General features: G+C 48.0%; 2 protein-coding genes across 3 annotated transcripts in view; both read right to left on the bottom strand.

Moving 5' to 3' along the window:
* ptpn11b (protein tyrosine phosphatase non-receptor type 11b) overlaps positions 1-6,003 on the bottom strand; it is a 28,522-nt gene extending 22,519 nt beyond the window's left edge. For both annotated transcript variants that reach the window (XM_084680706.1, XM_084680705.1), the window contains exon 1: positions 5,882-6,003. In XM_084680706.1, coding sequence (XP_084536832.1) covers positions 5,882-5,895 — 14 coding nt within the window. In that variant the 5' untranslated portion in view covers positions 5,896-6,003. The remainder of the gene's footprint in view (positions 1-5,881) is intronic.
* Positions 6,004-8,180: 2,177 nt separating this feature from the next.
* Positions 8,181-24,749, bottom strand: part of agrn (agrin) — a 204,278-nt gene continuing 187,709 nt past the window's right edge. The window contains exons 32-38 of the mRNA XM_084679083.1: positions 21,849-21,965; positions 20,447-20,630; positions 20,038-20,125; positions 14,417-14,641; positions 13,868-13,971; positions 11,894-12,093; positions 8,181-10,175 (exon numbers count right to left, since the gene is read on the bottom strand). Of these exons, the coding sequence (XP_084535209.1) occupies positions 11,933-12,093; positions 13,868-13,971; positions 14,417-14,641; positions 20,038-20,125; positions 20,447-20,630; positions 21,849-21,965 (879 nt within the window). The 3' untranslated portion in view covers positions 8,181-10,175; positions 11,894-11,932. The remainder of the gene's footprint in view (positions 10,176-11,893; positions 12,094-13,867; positions 13,972-14,416; positions 14,642-20,037; positions 20,126-20,446; positions 20,631-21,848; positions 21,966-24,749) is intronic.

Here is a 24,749-nt window from a genome sequence, read left to right as displayed (position 1 = left end):
ACCTACCCCACACACACCCAGCCCTCCCCAGCAGACACACTACCTACCCCACACACACCCAGCCCTCCCCAGCAGACACACTACCTACCCCACACACACCCAGCCCTCCCCAGCAGACACACTACCTACCCCACACACACCCAGCCCTCCCCAGCAGACACATACAAAGTCACTTGCCGTCCCAAGGCAGTCTCACTCTTGCCTGGCTCACCATCGTGACCCAGAGCACCATAACAGAGGGAATATGCTGCTATGCACATTATGCAAGTCGGCTGTTAGGACACACCAGTACTCTGTAATAGCAGGTAGCAGATTGAGGGGTTTTCCTACCTCACCATTCTGGTCGAAGCCTCCTGTTGCTACCGTCCCCGAGCTGGTTAATCCAGTACAGTTACACAAGGGAGGGAGGGGGAGAGAGGGGAGAGAAAGAGCTAGAGAGAGAGAGAGTGCGCTAGAGAGAGAGCTAGAGAGAGAGAGAGAGCTAGAGAGAGAGCTAGAGAGAGAGAGAGCTAGAGAGAGAGCTAGAGAGAGAGAGAGAGAGAGAGAGAGAGAGAGAGAGAGAGAGAGAGAGAGAGAGAGAGAGAGAGAGAGAGAGAGAGAGAGAGGGGAAGCTTAATCTAGGATTTGGATGAGCGTGAGGTGTCCTGATAGAGCCAGCAGGCTGGGCGCTCCTATCAGGCCTGAGCAGCGTGCTATCAGCCTAACCACTCTGAACGCAGGACGTGTCGACGCCACGTCAAGCCCAGACCGCCCCTACTACTCTGACCCAACTCGTCCTGCCAGGATTACTTTCCCTTCATATTAGAGGGAGACTGGCTGGGGTAAGGGAGGGAGTGGGGGCAATCCCAATCCCAAATGATAAGTGGTCTGGTCATTGAATGCTGATGTTTGGACTTTAGCAAAACAGGGGTCTGTAAGGTCTAATAGCTTGTTGGGATTTTAAACAGCATCTGTGTTGTGGTTGCAGTAAGATTAGAGCAATAATGATAACGCATTTGCCTTTACATTAGGTATCCAGATAAGCGAAAACCCAAATCCTGTCAATTCATAGAGAAGTTGGTGGAAGATGAAATACTCCTGTCCATCCACGTCAGACTGTTTATGAAGCTGACATGGAGCTCCTGCTAAACTACTCTAACAACATGATTCGTGAGAAAAAACATAAAAAACAATTTCCTTAGTAAAAGACAACCTTTTCTATGCAGACACATGATGTTTCACGTAAAGCCGATAACGACGACATCGTCTAACACGAAGATTTAGCTCCCCCAACATATTAAAGAGAAGACAAAGTATCATGACTGGGTCAACCCTCGACAGGCAACTTTCACCAGAAAGCTTCTGTCACTTGCAGCCAGTGCGCCAGACATGAAACCATGAGTTTAGCTTCCTAAGCGTTTCCCCTCGTAAGCCCCTGGTTAAGCCTGATCCCAGGGGTCCTGTTGAGGCAGCCAAGGAGAAGCTAATGGTTAACAAGTTTACTCTCCTGTAGAGGAGCAGAGCTCCAGTCTGCCACCAGACTGCCCCGTCAGAGAGTAAAGCCGGGGCACCAGCAAAGCCGTCTGGAAGCCGACAGACGGTCTTCGAGGAAAAACCTGTCTTTCTTGAGGGGGGGATTCTTTTTCGTGATATGGACTTTTGTGGCTCCAGAGCAAATTTGTTTGCCCTTTCCATTTCACAGTGAACAGTGAGTTTAATCATTAACTGTTAATGTCCTCGCTTAGCTTGCCCTGTCTTCCATTAAGACATTGCTTTTGGAAACAGATGAACTTGCTTTACCAATGGGGATGTTTAAAATGGAAATTTCCATTTCTCCTCAGAACACAAATATTGTTACGACTACCACATTCAGACTGTCAGAGCAGGCTCCCTGTACTGTGAAGTCAACAGGGCCAGAAATATGTCCTTCCCTGTGGTGTCCTAATGCTGCAAAATCATTCTCATCTCTCTTCATCTGCCCGAGAAGAACCTGACTGCAGGAATGACTCAGGCCTTTCCAAGAATAGGCTGTACCGTTGACAACTACCAGGCACTTCACTTCCATGAATCAGGCCTGCGGGGCACCAGCAGACAGAGAGAGAGAAAGAGAGAGGTAGAGGGGGAGGGAGAAAGGGGGAGAGACACAGAGGGAGAAAGTGGGAGAGAAAGAGGGAGAAAGAGAGAGAGAGAGAGAGATTGAGTGAGAGAAAGATTCAGGCAGACAGCGTGACAGTTATGTTTCTGACCATGTCTCTGTCTATAGAAGCAAAAGAAAAACAGAGGGATAGGAGACCAAACAACGGAAAGAGAGAGAGAGAGGGGGGGGAAGGAGAGGGAGAGAGAGAGAGAGAGAGAGAGAGAGAGAGAGAGAGAGAGAGAGAGGGGGGGGAAGGAGAGGGAGAGAGAGAGAGAGAGAGAGAGAGAGAGAGAGAGAGAGAGAGAGAGAGGGGGGGAGGGAAGGAGAGGGGGGAGAGAGAGAGAGAGAGAGAGAGAGAGAGAGAGAGAGAGAGAGAGAGAGAGAGAGAGGGGGGGAGGGAAGGAGAGGGGGGAGAGAGAGCTGCAGCCATGCTTGCTGTCAGGACAGGGGAAACAGGCCCCACGTGCATCCAACACCAAAGCTCTATCCTCTTACATAATGTCTCAAGTTCAATACAGCCTGGCTATTTAAAGCGCTGGCTAGGACCAGTGACAAAAAGGTGATATACTTAGTGCCTCCGAAACGGCACGAAAGCGCCCGTTAGAACTATATCAGTCACAGACAAGCCCCTGGGTGTGGGTTTGGGTCATGCTGGGGGTATTTTTAGACCTGCTGGTGGTCCTCAAGTATTGACATGCAGTCCAGATCTATGTCTTGATGCTCCAGTTCATGTGTTGGGCTAGCAAGGTAGCTAAGCTGCTAACCTCACACATCATTTCACCACACAAACACATATATTCACAATATATAAAGGATATTATGTCCTGTCTAACTAATCTGAGTGACTGTGTGCACTGATGATGAAAATTAACTGAAAAAAGGAATTTAGATTTGATAGATAATCCATTTAGCTTGCATGAACAAGCCAGTACACTCTGGTTGGCATGATGTAGACCTATAAAGTCTGGCTACGCAAAGGTAAAATCTGTCCAGACAAAGAGTGGAGTAGAAGCCACAGTCTCTGTAGCGTTGATGGTCGATAAGAAACGGACCGTGGGCTAGAAATTAAACCCATTATCTAAAGTCTTTCCATTACATTGAAATGCGCAGGCTAGCTTAACCCTTCAAGCTGTTGTAAATGAGCAACAAACGGAATCAGCTGCCTCTTCATGTTGAATCACACACTAGCATCCTGAATGCCTACGCTCTGTTAACCTACGAATGAACATGTCGGTTGATATTTAGAGAGAGGCTTGATCAATCAAGAAAGAACTTGAGAAAACTGGCTGACGATTTTAGCTCTGCATGTGGAAGTAAAACACTACTTTATTAGTCAATGTTATAACTTCCCCTGAACCGTTTTCTGTAAGTGTTTACAAACTCATTTTGGAAAAATAACATTTACATTCGGTGAATCATATGGACATCCCCCAGGTCACAACAACAGTATCTGTTCCCTGTGTGTACTTGAATTTCAGTTTGTAGATCCATGGTCATCCCTGGATGAAACCCAACTTTTTTGGGAGAGCTCTAGACAGCACTGGTCACTCTCTTTTCGGCTCGACTTTGACCATAACACATCCACTCTTGAATTCCTGGAAATATTGGGAGTGCTATCTTATTTCTACACATTGTCAGCTTTTCCCCTGACTGCTTATCGACTTAGAAATTACTCATTGCTTTCAACTGGTTAAACCAGGTGCAATGAAACACTCGTTCCATAAACAAAAGAAGCAAAGGAGGTTTCCTACAGTGGAAAAGTTGTAACACTGTTTAAAATGGCAGTTGGAAAGGGTAAAATGCTAAAAGCATGACAAAACATAGCCACAGTGACATACTTATCACATACAATAACATGCATTATCGCAGTGTTATGAAGGCTTCACAAGGCCAACTCCCAAAACATTCAACATAAAGCCTTCGTCTGGACTACACTCACTCTCAATACCCAACGGCCTCAATCTGTCCAACATGACCTCTTCACAAGTTGGCAATAACAAATCAGAAGAACCAATGGTTTATTGTGACGATTCACTGTTAATCTGAATCCCTGAAAAACAGCGTGACTCAAACCCTCTTCAGCACCAGTTGATAAGATCAGAGACAGAGAAATGTCTGACCAAGATGGCACCCGAGCTATTGTTGTAGTAAATGTGTCAGTTCCCCGGAGCTAGGCCGGAGCAGGAAGTCTGTCAGGCATGACTCGTGTCACTGACAAAAGATGGAAACACACAGCCATTAACCACCTCTAACTATATATAGGCTACTTTGAGTGTTTGCTCTACCAATTCTGGGTGGAGGGGCAAAATGTGTGTGTGTGCATAAAGAGAGAGGGGGGGGGGGTGGGGGGGTAGGGGGGATGGGGGTAACTATGAATTCGGCTGATCATTGTACAGATGGTAAATTGGTAACAACAAAAACTATTTTAGAATGTGCAAAACCAGATTATAAATTACAACACCTATAGTTCTCGGTGTGTAAACCAAGATGTCTGACTTAATCCTCAATTTGCTTTGTTGCACGGAGGTTTAAGCCATATCCAGACAGAATTAAATGGGGCAAAGCTCCTAATTTTGCCAACTAACATGGATGAATTTCAACACTTTGTTCTCTGTGTTTGAAAGGGGGAGGGACGGGCGTGCCTTTATATTTTGTGTTTCAAATGAAAGCATTACACAAAACGGTTACACCGTTACTTTAACACTATTATTCATCAGGATTACCTGACATGTAGACAGTATTTAGTTCTGTCAGATAATAAACCCATCCGCGGAAGTTGACTACACACTGGCGGACTGCTGAGTGTCTGTTTTTTCAGATCATTCTCAGCAATGATTATTATCTGAGATTCTAGGACACCGGAAAGTGGCGTTTGAGTCAACAGACAAGACTTAATCAAATCAGAATGTCAGCTTATTCTGTATTTTTCGACACTTTCATCTTACACTGCAGTTTCCAAACTCAACATGAAAGATTGTGTTATGCAGATAATATTGCTAGAGTAGAATGTGAGTTTGTATTTACTTGATTGAAGTTTGCAAGCTAACTGATGTTCAAAAATAATATTTACAGATAAAATATGCAGGCCTATATTTCTATGTAGATGTTCGAGAAGTCTTTTTATTCACACCAATAAATTAAATGTGGAGTCAGTATAAACCACAGCCGTAATCACACTTTACAGCCAACTAACTGAAAGGATAAACTAAATATAATTTGATCTATTATAATTGGCACATACCTATTCAGCTCGATTGAAAACAAAATACAGAATTTGAAAACAAGCTTACATTGCATTTTGCACAAGCAAACGGTGCACCTTGATATCGTGGTTTCCTGCAACGCACAGGGAATAAGTGCCACAGAGTGGGGGAGAGTGAGAGAGACTTTACTGTGTTTTTCGTATTCAAAAGATTAGCATTTTTGCTGAAAGATGCATAAAATAGTAGCCTACATGCAGGTAGTAAGTCGCGTGAGTTAACTGTTTTGTGTTTGTCAACAATCCCTATCAGACACTGTGGCTTTTAACATCTTTCACAGATGCTGGTCAAAAATATTCCGATACAATTAATAATAAATCCCGATCACCGACAACGCGAAGTAATCCGGCGTTTGTCGAGCCCCGCTGCCTGCTAACCGCAGGACTCCTCCGATCGCAGCCGCACGTCCAACTCAACACACCGCATAGTCAGCCTTTGATATTCGCAGTCGTTTGAACAGAGCAGTCTATGTTCATGGCACACTTTTCAAGCAACTCCGACTTACCTGCGAGACGTCATAGCAGTCTTCGAAAACTGTCAAGGATCCTTGAATGTGCAGGGAAAGTCAAATAAAGTTAGCCTTCCCGTGCGCCTCTGCCGCGTCGCTTTCAGGAGCGTGCACTCGGGAGGGCGTTTGTTGAACAATGTTCAACTCCAAAGACATAACGCCGGCCCGGTTACCCCGCCTCCAAAAGGATTCATTCTACCATCGGCCACTGTGGCTAACAAGTGTGTGTGTGTGCGTGCGTGTGTGTGTGCGTACGCAATAATAATTGGTTGCCGTATATTTTGTCAATTCAAAAGCGTGTAGCAACGTAGCATAGCCTAGGCTATAAGCAAATACACAACACAGTAATGTGTGTTCATGTGTGAAGGAGAGATAACGAGAAAAATTAATTACAAATTATAATAAATAATATTCAGTGATCGAGATCTTCGTATTAGGCCTACAGTTAACAATAAATAACGTCAATTATTTCTCTGCCATTGTAGTATACATGATAATAGTAAATTGAGAGAAAGAAAAGGAGAGAGAGAGGCATATCACTGCTTCTACAGCTGCATTGACGTCACCCGCCTGCGGTTATCGGTGGAGGTTAATCTGCCTGGGGATGGGGTTATGCAATTGTCTGAGGCCACAGGCTTTCAAATATGGATTTTGTATTCCCTGATATAGCCTGACCCGCTGTGCCGCACGTCAAAGACAAACAGCCGTACTAAATCAGTGACACAGAGGAGCCGGATGGTATGGGATTTCAAACGATACATGCAAATTATATAGCTCTTTTAATAGGCAAATTAGTTTAGAGACTAAAATGATACACTTGGCAGGAGCATGTGAGGTTGAATACTGGGGTGCTATAAATCATTGGTGTCCTGTGGTTTGACATGAGTTACAGCTATTTATGATTTAGACTCAGATTTGTTTGTAATTAAAGAACATAATGAGCAGAAGGGGATAATTGAGTTCACCCATTAAAAATACAAAAAATCTAATTAGAATCAGAATCATAATTATGTATGTGTGTGCAAATATCCCAATTACTTTTTAAGCTACAGCATTGCTTGTACACATGTAAAACAGCTTCTATCTGATCGGGGTATGGCCAGCTCGTTAGTTACCATATTTCAAATAAGTACAAATCTGTAAAAGCAGTGTTTATCTGACAACTACATAAACATCAGTAGATGGGCAGGAGATGCAAACTACCAACAGCACTGGGACACCTGGGACCCAACCCTTTCCACAGACAACCTATGGGGTGGTATCAGCATGCAGGCGTGTCAGAATTGAGTGCTAAAGAACAGTATACCCTGGGGGCCTTAGCAAACAAACAAAAAGACTGGGTTAGGGTCCTCTCTCCCCTGAGGTGACAGGCTCCCTGCTGACCTTTGACCTTTCAGCCTGGAGACTGGAGAGTCCTCTGGTCCAAAACACAAATCCTGTGAGGGGAAACAAAGGACACTCACATTGATTCTGATTCAGCGGGACAGTTAAAGCCTTGTCGTGCCCAGAAAACAAGAGCGAGTATTGGGGCTAGGGTGCTGGAGAGCCCAGGAAAACAAGAGCGAGTATTGGGGCTAGGGTGCTGGAGAGCCCAGAAAACAAGAGCGAGTATTGGGGCTAGGGTGCTGGAGAGCCCAGGAAAACAAGAGCGAGTATTGGGGCTAGGGTGCTGGAGAGCCCAGAAAACAAGAGCGAGTATTGGGGCTAGGGTGCTGGAGAGCCCAGAGAAGAGGACTTACACCCAGAGCTACAGGATCGTTTCAGCGCTTTTCCACATCAGGCAGAGGTCGAACTTGAGTGGGTTTTTTGTTTAGCAGTTGTCATGAAAACAGTTCTTTGATGACGAGTCGGGCATGCCTCAGGTCTCTGGACTGCAGCGTGCGTTCCAGAGAGCCAATGACATTTCATTTGGTGAAGGCCTAGCATTGTTGCATAATTCATAAATCCACTGTGACCTTTGTAAAAACTGTAGTCGCCGGCGTGTTTAAAAATAAAACATCTTGAAATATGCCTAACATTGCTGGCCAGCTAGCTTGGGGCTTTCATTAATGCTTGTAACCAAAAGCCTCTTTTAAAGAGAACAGACCAGGGCTAGCCACACTGTCTGTACAGAGCAGAGAGCTTTACAGTAGCGTGAATATAGTGTTACTGTCTGCAGAGCGTACCAGAGCTAGACCAGGGTGTATTTTCGACAGCGGTACTGCAAACCGAGTCTGAGGGGCATTAAACCGAATCAACCAGAATGTCACTATTGACTGCAGAGAATAAAGGAACTCCACCGAGACAGGCCACAGAATCTGGTCCAATTGGTTGACACTTTATTTCATGGTGGTAGGAACACAAGACAAAGGTAATAAAGTTAGTAATGATCAGGTCATGCCACTCTTACTGGTGCACTGCCCTTTGAGGAGGGGGGGGGTCCATCAAACAGTAGTTTACAGAGGCCAGACGGGGAGGAAATCCACATGAACACATAAATAAACAACAGAAAATAAGATTCCAAAACAGTAAATAGTATATTTGTAAAAAGCCAGAGAAGTCCTTCTTTGGCGAAGTCTTCACTGGGATATTTTCTTGTATGAACATTGTATTAATATAATGATCATTATTATGTATTAATTTACATCCTGGGGGATGAGGCTCGTACACTGGCTAAAGTAAGAGGACAGTTATATGGACGACAGCTTTGTCACCAGGGTGGGGTGACCTGTTTTAAGGCAATTATAGACAGTTTCCACCCAAACATTAGATAGCATCTGTCTGCACTCCTGACTTCAACTGCATAATCCAAGCAACCAGAAGTTCTCAATTGCTATGATACACACTAAACCGTGAGTAGCAATTCAACCAAATGACAGGTCTACAGTACTCATTGGAAATTACCTACGTACCTCTTTGTACACAGTAGGTCGATTTTATTTGTCTTTTCTTTTTTTTTTTGGGGGGGGGGGGGGGGGGGGTAACAGGAAAACAGAACGTTTCTGGACTTGGATTTGACACTGAAGTCTCTGAGGAACACGACAGCCATCTTCATTGTGTTCTCCATCCATTCCCTGTCACACGGACGGAGGGACAAACTCACACGTGTGTACTGATTTGACAGACTTGGTTCCAGTGTATAGTACTAAACACAAAACCTCCACAGGTACACTTTGCTAAACTTACATTTATAAATTGCAGGGACTGTACAAAATGGTTGCTTTTGCTTTTAAGAAGGGGTAACTATTACAATACCATTGATACTCAACCATGAACTAGTATGTTTCCTCTTAGAATATTGACTCTTGTCTCAAAAGAGTCATTATCAGTCAGCTTTTTGTAGTTCAGCAGAAAGAAAATCACATTTCGCATTGCATCAGTTTCTGAACGTTACATAATTCATCTTGAAGTTACAAACCCATGCAGTGTTATATCTTTGTTGCGATTGCGATTCTGTTATGTTGTTTTTTCTTTCCTTCTGCTGTTGCTTGTCAGTTTCAAACATCCCCACAGTATCACATTGTCCCCTTTCAACACAAGATTATTTTCATTTATTCATGGTTATCGTCTCGTATTCATTCAAATTGATAAAGAAACAGACTTTCTGACATGTTCTGAAACATGTTACTGATGGCTGCTCTCCTGGGTCCCCACAGAGAGATCTTTCTCTCGTTCTCCTCAGTATTGCCTCTTGTTTCTGCAGTCTTTGCTTTCAGCGCCTCCATCAGGCCAGTTGTGGTAACAATACGTCTTTGCACCGTTCATAAAACTAACTGCTCCAATACAAAAAAAACAAAAAAAAGCATTTCAAAAAACGACCAGAAACAAAATACAATATCCGCCGTAGCTCAGTAGCTTGTGAAAGTCAGGTGTGTCAAATAAAGGAACCATTTTTGCTAATACAAAGCATGTCAATTTACAATGACTGTGATGAATGTGAATCCACCTCAACTGTCATGTCAACAGGCATGTTTGCCTCAAAACAGAAAGATATTATTTACGGAAACAAAATAAGAACAAAATCAAAGGTAACACTGCAGAAGTGCATGCAACTAGTGGTCATTAGTCTGTTTGATTGTAAAATCGAACGCACAACACATGAGAAGCACAATTCTCCAAGAGAACCAATCTTACATATTCACAGTCTCAGGTATTTATATACTCTATATTTATTACATTTATTGTGTGAATGATTCAATTCTTGATTGATGCGAATGGATTTTTGATATGCAAGTTTGTGTTGAATGCTGTTCACTTAGTCTTGTGCTGTCCTGTTTACGTGGCGTGTTTCAACAGTAAACTGGGAAAGGATCTGAAACGGGACAGAGGAGCAGCGCTTGGTGAGGGGGGCGGGGCTACAGAGGAGTAGCGCTTGGTGAGGGGGGCGGGGCTACAGAGGAGTAGCGCTTGGTGAGGGGGGCGGGGCTACAGAGGTGCAGCGCTTGGTGAGGGGGGCGGGGCTACAGAGGAGTAGCGCTTGGTGAGGGGGGCGGGGCTACAGAGGTGCAGCGCTTGGTGAGGGGGGCGGGGCTACAGAGGAGTAGCGCTTGGTGAGGGGGGCGGGGCTACAGAGGTGCAGCGCTTGGTGAGGGGGGCGGGGCTACAGAGGTGCAGCGCTTGGTGAGGGGGGCGGGGCTACAGAGGTGCAGCGCTTGGTGAGGGGGGCGGGGCTACAGAGGAGCAGCACTTGGTGAGGGGGGCGGGGCTACAGAGGAGTAGCGCTTGGTGAGGGGGGCGGGGTTACAGAGGTGCAGCGCTTGGTGAGGGGGGCGGGGCTACAGAGGAGCAGCGCTTGGTGAGGGGGGCGGGGCTACAGAGGAGCAGCACTTGGTGAGGGGGGCGGGGCTACAGAGGAGTAGCGCTTGGTGAGGGGGGCGGGGCTACAGAGGTGCAGCGCTTGGTGAGGGGGGCGGGGCTACAGAGGAGTAGCGCTTGGTGAGGGGGGCGGGGCTACAGAGGTGCAGTGCTTGGTGAGGGGGGCGGGGTTACAGAGGTGCAGCGCTTGGTGAGGGGGGCGGGGCTACAGAGGAGTAGCGCTTGGTGAGGGGGGCGGGGCTACAGAGGTGCAGTGCTTGGTGAGGGGGGCGGGGTTACATAGGTGCAGCGCATGGTGAGGGGGGCGGGGCTACAGAGGTGCAACGCTGCATAAGGGGGCGGGGCTACAGAGTGCAGCGCTTGGTGAGGGGGGCGGGGCTACAGAGTGCAGCGCTTGGTGAGGGGGGCGGGGTTACAGAGGTGCAGCGCTTGGTGAGGGGGGGCGGGGCTACAGAGGAGTAGCGCTTGGTGAGGGGGGCGGGGCTACAGAGGTGCAACGCTGCGTAAGGGGGCGGGGCTACAGAGGCGCAGATATTCTTAGCAGCTCCACTAACAGGCCTGTTGTGAACATTCAGAGGCCAGTGAACCCAGCATCTCTGCTCAGGACTCTCACAGCACAAAGGAATGTATGTATTAACTCCTGTCTTTCTGTGTGGAGGATGAATGTATTAAATCCTTTATGTCTGTGTGGATGATGAATGTATTAAATCCTTTATGTCTGTGTAGAGGATGAATGTATTAAATCCTTTATGTTTGTGTGGAGGATGTATAGAATATGCACTCAATATGTTGTGTAGGTATGTGAAGAGGATGTAGTATGTGGTGTGTGTCTGAGGATGCAGGAGTGTGTGTGTTAATGGGTGGATATGGCACCTGGACAAGGCCATGAGGGAGCCCCACTGCGGTCACTGTTCAAGTCATGAGCAACGAGGGTGGTTGGTTCGCGTTTGTTTTAAAAAAACAACAAAAGATACACAGTAATACGTCTTATTCACTTGTCCTGCGACACCACAAACATACGGACGTACACCTGTGTGATCTGATGAGGTGTCTGCTGTGGGGGGGGGGATTTGGGGGTTCATGAACAGAGGCGCAGAAAACTAAACAAAACAAAAAACATACATGAAAAAAAAAAAATCAACAATGTATTCATTTTTTTCTCTCTCCCCAAATATAAAAAGCGATGTAAAGTATACAAAAATAGAAAATAATTACAGCAGTAGACATGGTGGTATGGAGGGAGGGGCTGCCAGGTTATTTGGCGGAGGAACAGTGTAATATTTTGGGGCTGTTCAGGGCATCTTCCACCAGGTGGAGCTCCAGACCGTCCACTAACACGTCCTTCACACAGCCCACAAAGCCTGTGCTGTAGGCCTTGGGCAGGCGACGCGCCACCGCCAGCTCCTCCAGACCGCCTGGAGAAGGAGGGGGAGAGAGAGGGAGGGGAGAGAGAGAGGGGGGGAGAGAGAGAGAGGGAGGGGAGAGAGAGAGGGATGGGAGAGAGAGGAGGGAGAGAGAGAGGGGGAGAGAGAGAGAGGGAGGGGAGAGAGAGAGGGGGAGAGAGAGGGGGGGGAGAGAGAGAGGGATGGGAGAGAGGGGGGAGAGAGAGAGGGGCGAGAGAGAGAGGGATGGGAGAGAGGGGGGAGAGAGAGAGGGGCGAGAGAGAGGGGGGAGAGAGAGAGAAGGGAGGGAGAGCAGTGAGAACATGAGAGAAGGGGTTTAGGATGCGTGAAAAATTGAAGAGATATTCCAGTCTTAATGTACCTCATGTCTACACTGTCAGTTACTGTAAGGATGTCCAGAGCAGGCAATTTACCTGACGTTTACTGACAGACAGGTTCTCACATGTGCCTGCCCTCGCCCTCTCTCTTACACACACACACACACACACACACACACACACACACACACACACACACACACACACACACACGGGGACACACACACAGCTCTCTGAGGCAAGCTCCGTGGTAAAGTGTGACATGTGTGCGTGTAGAGTAGACAGTATCAGAAGAGGAGGCCCGTGCAGCCGTGAGGTGAGCAAGAGAGAACATCAGACAGCTGGTCTCTCTGGAGACCTGATCCTTCACATTCTCCAGGAGTAGCTACTGGTCTCTCCTCTCCCCCAGGACCCAGCCTGCTTGCCTCCCCTTTGATATTTCACCTGTGTTGCGTTCTCTTCCTCCCCCCGCTCTCTTTCTCTGTCCTTTTCACTCCTTCCTTAACTATTTCACCCACAACGAGGACTTTCTTCCCTTCTTTATTCCATTTCATGCAACCATTTTTCCTTTCTCCTTCTCTCACTCTCTCTCCCCCTTTCCTTCTCTGTACTCGTCTAATCCTCCGCGCTGAGAGTTCATCTCTGCGTCAAACTCTTTGCCCTCTCTCTCTGTCCCCCCTAATCGGATTGCGTGCCTGAATCGGGGATCGACCGGGCTAATTTCATGCAAGTTACAGATGAATTAGTGATGAGCGGAGAAAGAGGGGGATTTAAAAGAGAGGGGCTCTTGATGTGAGGGCTGCCTGAGGATAATGTATTCTAGCTTCAGGGAGCGCTCAGCACCTGTTCCATCGGCCTAGGTGTGTGTGTGTGGAGTGTGTGTGGAGTGTGTGTGGAGTGTGTGTGTTTAAAGAATGTGCATGTCAAATATGGCAGCCTCTCCTTTTTCCTCTCTAACACACCTTTCCACTACCTGAACTAAAAAGACTGCATTCAGACATAGTTTCTTTTTCTGGGGGGGTCGATGTTATTTCCATAGAACGTTCTCCACAGGCTCCCGGTATTCTTTTTTTAAAAGACTTTCAGAGTGAAGTTCAACCCAAACTGAACCAAAACAGATAACGGACAAACTGACAGTTCCAGAGAGTGGAGACATTTAAGAGTCAGACAGATAGTTTTTCATTTTCTCAACTCAATACCTGAGTAGAATTGAACATTTTCCAAACTGTTATCTGACGGTTCTATATGCAGTCAACTTCCGACATCAGCCTGTCGGCAGAGTTCAACACTGACACGTTCAACAGCCTGCAAAGACTCCCAAGTACTTCTGCACACATTCAAAACTAACCCAACACAGTACCAGTTGAGAGAGTTACGCGTGTCCTATGCGTTCTACCGTGTGGGCGTGTTTTCACAGTGAGTGTGTGCTGCGTGCGGAAGGTGGACGTGTCAGCCGGTAGTGGACGTACCCAACCAGAGGGCTCCGTCTGTGTCCAGCTGAGTAGCCATCAGGGGAGACGACCCAGTGACCGCCGCCTCGTTACCCACCTGGAGAGAACCATCCCTGAGGGCTCTGGAGGGAGGGAGGGAGGTAGAGGTAGGGGAGGTAGAGTGAGGGGAACAGGAAAGAGAATTCAGGGATGAGAGAGATGTCAGAGGCATTTGAACAATCATATATAATAGAATAACTCTGACAGTCTGTGCCTCGGCATAAAAACAAAACTCCTCACTATCTAATGGCTCGGGAGTTCCATAACACGCCAGCTGAAATTGACGGGCAAAGTAGCCAACAGCTCTTGAATACAAAACCGGGCTTTAACAACTCGATCATTATTAAATTGAATCACGCCCATCGATTCATTTTAACCATCCACATCACAAAACCTGCTTTTAATTCTCATTCGCTCGTGTGAACCCAGCTTGACAGCAGCAGAGGCAGCGCTGCAGGCAGAGACAGCAGAGGCAGCAGAGGCAGCAGAGGCAGCAGAGACAGCAGAGGCAGCAGAGGCAGCGCCTACCTGCTAGCCTTGATGCGTATCCAGCGGTTGGTGTTGACGCGGACTGAGGAGCGCAGCACCACGGGCTTGGAGCCCAGGTCGTAGGTCATCTGGACGCGTCCGTCCACCACAGCCAGGGCGATGTAGTCGGAGCCCTCCACGCCCTTCCCGCTCCACATCACCAGGCCCTGCGTCGCCTCTGTCCTGATGCTCAGCTCAAACTTGTTCACCAGCAGAGCCTTCTCACTGTGGGGAGGGGGGGGGGGAGAGGCATAGGGTCAGAGGTCAGAGGGAGGCAGTAGGGTCAGAGAGAAGCAGTAGGGTCAGAGAGAAGCAGTAGGGTCAGAGGTCAGAGAGAGAGGCAGTACGGTCAGATAGGCAGTAGGGTCAGAGAGAAACAGTAGGGTCAGAGGTCAGAGAGAGGCAGTAGGGTCAGAGGTCAGAGAGAGGCAGTAGGGTCATAGGTCAGACATGTGCTTGTTTCTTCTCTTTGAGGACCCTTCAGCATCAGTCCACTGAGGAGTGTGTTGTGTCCCAGGAGGCCTGGTCCTCCACAGCAGCAGGGCTGGAAGGAGAGCTGAGCTGACGAGCAGGTCTGGGGGACGGGAGGCACCACAAACACATGGCAGCACTTCTACCTTCCAGAGCTCAACTCTGACCCCTGCATGCTAGCGGGAGGTGGAGATGTGTCGATCTCACCCATGCTTGAAGTCTAGACAGGCCATGAGGTGGACGCTGCCTCTAGAGGCAGCTGGAAGGCATGACCCCTAGCTGGCTTTATCTTAGACTCAAACCAGCCTTAGTTTAGAGGCAGGGACGTGCTCAGCCGGTAGGTTTCCACTTCCCCCTATTCCTGTCGTAGCAGGCTCCGCTCATCCTGCGAGACTGGGAGTGTGTGTGTGTGTTACAGGTTGGGGAGGGGGACAGGAAGCAGCATTAAGAGCTGCTGTGTTGATGTGTTTGATCTGCAGTCTCTGGACGGGGGCTAGGGGGGCTGGGGGGGCAGGAAGCTGAGGTGGAGGAGACCAGGCACATCCTCCAATCCTACTGGGACACGCTGCGTGTCACTGTCATAGAAGTGTGTGTGTGTGTGTGCTTGTGTGTACGTGTGTGCGTGTAGTGGGCGGGGGGCGGGGGGGAGTTCAGGTTTGTTTGGAATTGAGGTTGATGGGTTTGTTTCATCACACACACACACATTTATACACTCTGTGCACACAGAAAGACGTAGACACAGTTTACACACACACACACCCATCCTTCTGTAGGGCCTGTGCTGAGACACAAGCTGCTGAAGAGATGCTATTTTTAAATGATTATTCCTTTGTTCTTTGTTGTTTCCCTCAAGAAATGGATAACAAAAGGATCGTTCTCTGCGGGTGTATAAGTGTGTGTCTACGTGACATCGATCTGCGTGTTTGTGCAACACAGATCCACGAGTGTGTGTTACGTACTGGGAATTTCGCCTCCCCCCCTCCCCCTCCCCCCCAGTTTTCGAAGGGTGTGTGGGAACAGTTAAGAACACAAGCACATCACGAGACGACAGACACCACAGACGGACGGAAGACACAGACACAGACACACGACACGGGACAGGAGGATCCAGGACGTCCCGAAGACAGACACAGCAAGACACCAGACAGCGGAGCAAACAGAGAGGCTCATGGGAGCGTAGGAGGGTTCAGGAAGACAACAGGAGGAGAGGAGGAACAGAGAGGTGGCTGTCAGCTACACTAACACAGTCTCTTCACCGCTGGCTGCAAGAACTCTGCGTCTAGCTGTCAAGCTGATGTCAAACCCAATTTGGGATCTAATCAGGGAAAGGCTATCAAAGCTAAGATTGTGTTCAGGGCCAACAACTTGAGTTGACACATGCAATATAAAGAGAAGTGAAGGAGAAAGAGTTCAATATTGGATTTTGTGAGTCTGGAAAATTCTATTCGGTGCTTCAAAAAATCCATGTATGAGTTTTCTAAAACCCAGATCAATAAAACGTCTTCTGCAAACATGCACAGAGTCAGTTTGGTTATAGAACAACAGTTTCAGGGCACTCTTGCGGTACAAAGAAGGATTCCACATTTTGCATACTGGACTCTTTCCTCTGGCCTTACCCTACTTGTCTAAGGACCAATGAATCAACAGGACGACAGCTTGTCAGGAGTAAGGTCAAGGTTGTTGGAAAGGGGACTATCATACAGAAAACAAGCCCAAAGTATTCAGAGCAAAGTAGCCGTGGACTGAGCTTGCAAGCAAATTAGATTCCCTCTTAAGGTGTCTTGCTTGATGAGGTTTTGGATTATATGGGAATTTAATTCCGCTTTCCAATATCTGCTAATCCTCAAACGCAGTGCATCTCCAACCCTCTAGGTGCCAGTAGTGATGAATATTTGAGACCGCAAGGCGATTTTTGCTGGCACCGTGAGGTGTAATAATCAGCTGTTTAAATAGAGTTCTGGACCACAGATGAAATACATCACCGTTGTCCATTTAGCTGTGAGAGGAAATTCCTTCCTGCCACTGCACATCAACGGCGTGACGACGGCGCCGGTATCTTTAACTGTCGCCACGGTAGCAGCTAGTACAGTGCTGCAGTGCTGTCTCTGTTGAGCAGGGGTCCCTGGGCAGGGCAGGGGGGGGGGTCAGGCTGTTGGGGGCAGGGGGGAGGGAGGGAGGGGTGGTGGTGGGGGCAGCATGCTAGCAGGCAGCGCTGGCTCAAGCATTGGGAGGACTCACCTCTGGTCAGAAGGGTTCTCCAGAGACTCGGGACTTAAAGGAGGCGGGGGAGAAAGTGAAGGGGCATGCAATAAGCGCAAGGGGGCCCGGTAGTGTACAGGAAGTAGACAGGAAGTAAACAGGAAGTAGACAGGAAGTAGACAGGACCGGGTGGGTTGTTGCACCCTTTGAGGGTTTCGGAGGAAGGGAGACGGCAGTGCCAACAGAGCTTATGTTATTCCGGAGCTGTCTAGGCAAAGTTTTCTCATCCTAGTGGTGTATACTGCTGTACAGTGATCGGCAGCTTGACTGGATCACACAGCCATCGGCAAAGCAACACAATGAGGCCCTCAGGGGAATACACTTCATTGTTCGTTGGGACAGCGGTTGGGGGTATGGCATGATGTACTACATTACCCAGAATGCTGTGTAATGTATCCAGTTTTGTCTCAGTAAAAAACGTTTTGAGAAATGTTCTACTCTAAGGTCAGTCCAATGGATTGAGAAAACCAATGACACTTGAAGTGGAAAGTATAAAAGCATTCGCTTGCGGTGACTCACATAGTCTGATGTCAATTATTTGCTAGCTTCCTTGAAGAGGCAGCGCTGAATGAGAATAAATGGGCTAATCAGAGGAAAAAAAGGGGTCAAATATTGTGTGAGCAGAGACGCGGCTATCTGTGATTGGTTATCCCGGTAATGGAGGTGGAGGGAATCAACCCGAAGATTCAGGAGCAGCAGGGGTGATTGATACAGGCCACTGTTATTAGGAACAGCAACATTAGCCCAGTGGTCCCACACGTCCAAGTATTCTAACGTCTTCTGAGAAATTCATTAATCCCTGTTCATTACCACTCATTCACAAAGGGCCGGTCAGCCCTGTTCTGTCTAGAAGCCTACTTATCACGCCTCTGGTTCCTACAGAAAGTGACACCTATTAAACTCTGGAGCGCCCCTCCTTCAGGGACTATTGTCCCCTAAGTGAGATGGATGCTTTCGGCCTTGGAGTTAGTCAGGGCTTCAAAGACGTCTCCATTTGAGCCGTGCTTTTACGAAGGAAGGCAACTCCTTGATTAAGATGTCAGCTTGCGCTCTCCCCACCACACTCCCATAATTATTCGCAATTACAGTTAGAGATTTGACGAAACAAAATGACAGGCCTTGGGTATCGACTGAGAGTGGTGTTGAATCTGCACAAATGAGCTCTGCTTAAATACTGCTTCTCTGCGTTGAGCAAGAGCGTTTTTTTTCGTTTTCTCCTTTTTAATTTTGAAAGAGAGGTTCTCACCAAGCTAATGCTAAAGGCAAAACTTAACTTCAGTCATTAGGGGCTACGGGGTTGCCTTGCAGGGGTAATACAGGAGTCAATGCAGGGCTGGCAGCAAAACTGGGGTGTGGGCAGCTACATACATCATCTTGGGGTTAGGGAGGGTACTCATTCATGTAGACATGACAGTTAATACCATCCAACACATTTCTTCTCTAGCAGACAAACTGCAGTTACAACCATGCGTTCAGTATCGATCCGTCTATTACATTACATAGGTTCTCTAGCGGTTGGAACACAATGCTCTTTATACATGCAGTCATGCATTTTTTTTAACACTTAAGTATGACACCTCTGGTATGAATACAGTATGACCCCTCACCCAAATACAAAAATGAAAATGCCCAGGAGAAAGTAAACGTGGGCACGTAGTTTTGAATAATGAAAACAATGGTCTTTATGTGTTGAAAGATGGTGAAAACCGTTGATATACCGGTGAAAATAAGGTTGGACAACTGAGATTTGAATGTGGTCGGAGGAAAACGGAAAGCATAATTTACAATTTGGGTTAACTATCAAAATGCAGCGTCCTTGATCGAAGTGTTAGTTTGTCTTTGTGAGCCTGGGAATATTTCCTCGAATCTACTTACTCCGGAATCTCATTGGTCAGTTGGCTTGAGTGAAAGAAGGAGACAACAGGGAACACTCAGGTGAGACAAACAGAGAGACAGGAGACAGGAGGATCCACACGGCAACACAAACATTAAACACCCTCAACACAAAGACAAAAGCAGAGCACAGACAGACGGAACCTAGTTTGTTTTTAGTGGGACAAAGAGAGAGGGATTTTGGGTGAGGGTGTGCATATTTTTTCCGGCGTGCCCGGTGTTTGTGTGTGCGTTTGTAGGTGAATGTCTGTGTGCTCACATGTCTGTGATGAATTGAGGGACTGTCATATTTTCACACTTCAAACTGTGTGTGTGTGAAGAGTTGTCATAGATCTGGGTTCCATATGTTTGATGTCTTTTCAGGTTCATCCCAAACATTCGGTGCATGCCAACCTGCGGGCTCCGTTGCCAGCGTCAGGGACGGGTGGAGGATGAATGCAGCGCACACCGCCTGGAGGGACGCAAGTCTCCGGCTTTGGAGCCCAGAATAGAACCCATTTAAACGTGCATCCTCCAGCTTGTTCTTTTACAGGAAAACCACAAGGTTTTCACGCTATTTTAGGGTTAATCCCACAACCAACCCCCCCCCCCAAAAAAAAAGAAAAGAAAAAAGATCTCAAATGAAACCGTACTAAGCTGCGATGTCTACAATGTAATGTAGGTTTCCTTTCCGTTGAAATCTAAGCTGTGGACTTCGTCTGACCCGACAAACTGATAGCTAGGGGCGCTCAGGGCTGTAACTGTTAGCCGCAGCGCTAATTAGCCGAATTCACAACCCAACCAGAGAGACAGAGCAGAGGAAGCAGAGGATGGGGCCGGGCAATTAGCCAACCAGGCGCTCTGTGCGGTATAATAAGCAACCCCTGTCATCGTGGCTTACCAAAGAAGAAGAGGGTGGTTTCGGACAGAGGGGGTCATTTCGGACAGAGAGGGTCGTTTCGCTAATGGTGGTTAGCACGCGAAGTCGTTAAGGAAGGGCGAGACGGCCTTCGACTTACCTCTTGGTGACTGCGTTGTGGTACTCGATGAAGGTCCTGCCGTCGAAGGCGATGGCCTCCGTTTCACCTGCGGACTTCTCGTAGATGGCTGAGGGACAGGGGAGACGTGGGTGAGATCATCTGGATCAATAGCATCCAGGGCTCGTCCTCCGCAGTTCAAGGCCAAGGACGGTGAGGAATGGGCGCGTTCATGCACTCATGATTTTAATTAAAGTAAAGGGAGCCGAGAATGCACGGGAGCATGGTTAATGAGGTTGTTGAAGACTGTGTGTGTGTGTGTGTGTGTGTGCTTAATGTATGTGTACGTAAGTATAATCAAGGAGGTTTTATATGATCACATTCATTATCCACAGGTCAATGAAAGACAATCAAAAAAAGACAGAGGAGGATGTCTTGGGGCTGTACTCACTGTTTTGACAGTGTGTCCCCGTGTATCCATGGAGACACACGCACTCGTAGGCCTCCAGCAGGGGGTTGCAGCGGCCCCCGTTGTGGCAGGGCTCCTGGGAGCAGGGGTGGCCCTCGAACATGGACACACCGCTGGAGTGCAGCGCGTGCTCCTGCTTCAGGATGGAGGTTCCCATCAGGGTGATCTGTGGGGGCGGGGGGGGGGGGTGGAGGGAGGGAGGGAGGGGCGAGGAGAGAGGAGGCAGGATAGAGGAGAGGAGGAAGGAGAGAGGAGAGGAGAGGAGGGAGGAGAGAGGAGAGGAGGGAGGAGAGGAGGAAGGAGAGAGGAGGCAGTAGAGAGGAGAGGAGGAAGGAGAGAGGAGAGGAGGGAGGAGAGAGGAGGGAGGAGAGGAGGAAGGAGAGAGGAGAGGAGGAAGGAGAGAGGAGAGGAGGAAGGAGAGAGGAGAGGAGGAAGGAGAGAGGGGAGGAGGAAGGAGAGAGGAGGCAGTAGAGAGGAGAGGAGGAAGGAGAGAGGAGAGGAGGGAGGAGAGAGGAGAGGAGGAAGGAGAGAGGAGAGGAGGAAGGAGAGAGGAGGCAGTAGAGAGGAGAGGAGGAAGGAGAGAGGAGAGGAGGGAGGAGAGAGGAGAGGAGGAAGGAGAGAGGAGGCAGTAGAGAGGAGAGGAGGAATGAGAGAGGAGGCAGTAGAGAGGGGAGGAGGAAGGAGAGAGGAAGTAGGAGAGAGGAGGGGAGGCAGGAGAACGGAAGAAAGACAGGAGGCAGGAGAGAGTTAAGACTATTTCTACCAGCTTTGATGGTCAGCTCACCGGTAAATTAACACGGTAAATTTTTTTTCATGGATCACATTCAAATGCTGCCACACAACACATAATTAGAACGTGTTTCAGCCCCTACTCTCAAATAACCAACAATTAGTACATTTCATATGGTAAACTTGTCAACTCCACTTATCACAAACTTTACAAGCCACTTAATTCAGGGCCAGGCTTTGATTTAGTCGGAACTGTTGAGGGAAAGTTTGCCTAGAGGAGCTAATGACAAGTTTACGATTCCTGCAACATCCTGCCTTTGTTGGCGTCTATTTCTGGCACTCAAAGAAAAGCTTTGCTGAGAGGGAAAAAACTGGAAAGTTGTCAGGGAAGATTAGAGACAAGGGAAATGCAGGGACATCAAATGTGTGTCCTATTATTAGTACACAATAACCCAAATGAGCAGAGCCACTGTTAGCGGTGCTGAAGATACTGAGAGAATGAACCAGTTTAGTGTCTGTAACCACGGGAGACTGGACACTCCGTTAGATGACCGATGACCTGACCGTGGTCAGGTTTAACAGGTGCCAGGCAACACCTCCCACCGCCTCGTTTCCCATTTCCGAGGTTACGGGTAGAAAGGGCGCGGTGACTCACCCTCTGGATGGATCCCTTGAAGCCGTCCTTGATGAAGGCGGCTCTGGCCAGTCGGCTCAAGTCAGGAGCACCTCCCACGAACAGAGACTCCTTCAGGTTGAGGGCGGTGTGCTGGTTCTGGAGGGAGACGAAGAGACACAATGGCGGTTAGAACCCTCGTAGAACCGTGCGGAGGAACCACACCTGGATCTGACAGAACCCCTAGAACCCCAAACGTGGACCCTGCTGTCGCTAGTCTCTCAAACCAGATGTCGTCACCCGCCGCTAGAATGACCGCATCCCTCTCCGCTATTTGTGGAGATATCCACTTCAGACTGGAAAATAACGTGAATGTTAATTTCTCCACATTATAAGACTGTAAACCCACTTCTACAGCGGCACAGTTTGACCCGGAAGAGTTCAACTTCTTTTCCGCTTGCAGGAACTTGTGGCGTAAACCTCCGTTCTGGCATAAAAGTTTGACACACTCTGATGAATCCTCTGCATTATCTCAGCTCTGACAGTTAGATAGACCCGCCTCTAAAATTAGATTAACATACATAGTTCGGGGCAGGACATTAAACGCCTCTCTCACCCTTTTAACATCGATACATTTGATATATTAGAAAACATAATTGATTTCAGTGCCACACTACGAGCGGTAAATTATCTTTTATCTGTGCAAAACGCCCTAAAAGCCACCCAGGAGTGCCAGGCTGGAGTGACGAGGTGGACCGGTGTGTTTTCCATAATGGTTTCTAATGAATGGGTGATTATCCTGCCGACCTTTCAAACAGAGAGCGGGGCGAGGCTTTAATTGGTGATTTATTGGCACCTTCGGATGACCATGAAACCCTCCGTCGAAACCTGCGGGAGAATCGCCTTCGTTTACTGCTGAGGCTTTCTCACCAGGCAGAGCCCCCCCCCCCTCCCCCCCACTCACGATGGATTTAAGGATCTTTATTTATATTTAGGGCAGAAAACTGCCACAGGGTAAAGCTGAGATAATAGCTGTAAAAAATTATGGAAGGGGCCAAGTTCTGTAAACATGGATTGTGTGGAGAGCTGGAAAGGGCTACGAAGCCTGGATGGGATGTGGATTTGGATTGGTGGAAGAGTGACTTTGAGCCAGCTCCAAACAAAACAAGAATGGACTCTGCTAGTATGCTGACAGAAGACCGTCCGTGGACTGGAGTCACCCTGCCTATTCAGCTATGTCAGAGGCCATATTGGTCTCACTGGAGGTGAATACTGGACTACACTGCAATTCAACTCCTTTCTCTGCTACATCTTTGAGACATTTGGGGAAAGTGACGCGTAAAACAAATGTAACATCCATTGGTTTGAGTTTGGAAATACTTTTCTGTTCTGAAATGAAATTGGGTGTTGAATATTCCAGAAGACAAATGGAATGACAACCCCCCCCCCTTCCCTCCCCCAAAAAACGTTTAAGTTTTCAAAGAGGCCAGACCATCAATCTGATGAAGGGATGAAGCTTAACTGGCGACGTGGAGGGTGAGTGTTTCGGTGTTGCTTCATGGGTGGGTGAGTGGGTGGATATGTAAGTGAGAGTGACTTAATGATATGGACACTTTGGCTTAGGAAAGTGTGAGTTCATGACAAAAGAACAGCCCGGCTTGGCTTGGCACCTCATTCTCTCACTTTATTCCTCTCCTTTACTCTCCCTCCCTCTCTCTCCATCTCTCTCTCTCTCTCTCTCTGTCTCTCTCTCTCTCCATCTCTCTCTCCATTTCTCTCTCTCTCTTTTCTCTCTCTCTCTCTCTCTCTCTCTCTTTTCTCTCTCTCTTCTCTCTCTCTCTTTCTCTCTCTCTCTTTCTCTCTCTCTCTCTCGGCAGGCAGGCAGGCAGGCACGAGGCGCCGGCGAGATGTCCCCGCCCACGCAAGACTAATGAAGACTTTCATTGTTGCAGTGAACAATGGCGGTCAGAAAGATAACTGCCACCCCCTCTACCCTTCTCTCCTCCCTCCTCATCCCTCCATCCGCCCCCACAGCAGATGGGCCGAGGTGAAAGCCAAACCGAGTTCTTTAACGATGTCTCTACTTCGGAGTTACAAGCAAGGTGTCCTTTGCTCCGGAGCGATGCGTCTCAGAACGGGTTGCATGGAGAATGGGGGGGGTGAGAAGTTTGAGAAAATGTAACGTGTTCTAATTTTTTTTTACCTTGCGTGATTTCTGAGTTCCAGACAGCACATCATAAGAGAAAAGAACACAGGGAGGAAAACATGTTATCAGAGAAACTAGAAGCTAGTGGCGGTCAGTGTACAGAGGCATGCAAAAGCACACACACACCTGTAAGAATAATATGCAAGCCCGGTAGTATTGTTCACAGTGGCACATTAGGAAGAGCGGGCCAGGTAGAAAACAGCTAAGCAAGACTGATAAACACACATGCAACCCCTGATAAATAAAGAGACTGAACAAAGGTGTGTGAAGGAGCATGCACAAAGCTCTGAACAGCCATTCCAAAAAGATGCAAAGAGAAGCTGGTGCTGCGCGCGAGTGTGTGTGCTGTGCGCGAGTGTGTGTGCGCGCGTGAGTGTGTGTGTGTGATGAAAGCAGCTGGACCTGAGCTCATATACATTATATGAGCCCCCGTTCTCAATCAACGAGGCCATGTTTTCCTACATGACTCATGCAGCAATACTTCACCAAACACTCAAACAATCCTTTTCCCCATTCCCATCCTCACTAGAAAGAAATGATTGCATCATGAGCATACAGTATCTCCCTATGCAACAAGATCCTGCCTTCTTAAGTATAGATGGCCGCTAGGAAAGACTTAGCTGCGAGCTATCCTGCCCCGGCTGTCTCAGAGCTTCACAAGCGTTTGCAACTCATCTCTCGCTTTCCCCTCCCTCTCCCTCTCCCAGCTCTCCTTTTTAATAAGATTTTCCGCCTCT

Source organism: Hypomesus nipponensis, chromosome 18 (assembly GCF_054491055.1).
Source record: "Hypomesus nipponensis isolate SF chromosome 18, ASM5449105v1, whole genome shotgun sequence".
NCBI classification, from domain to species: Eukaryota; Metazoa; Chordata; class Actinopteri; order Osmeriformes; family Osmeridae; genus Hypomesus; species Hypomesus nipponensis.
This window is presented reverse-complemented; position numbering and strand designations above follow the sequence as displayed.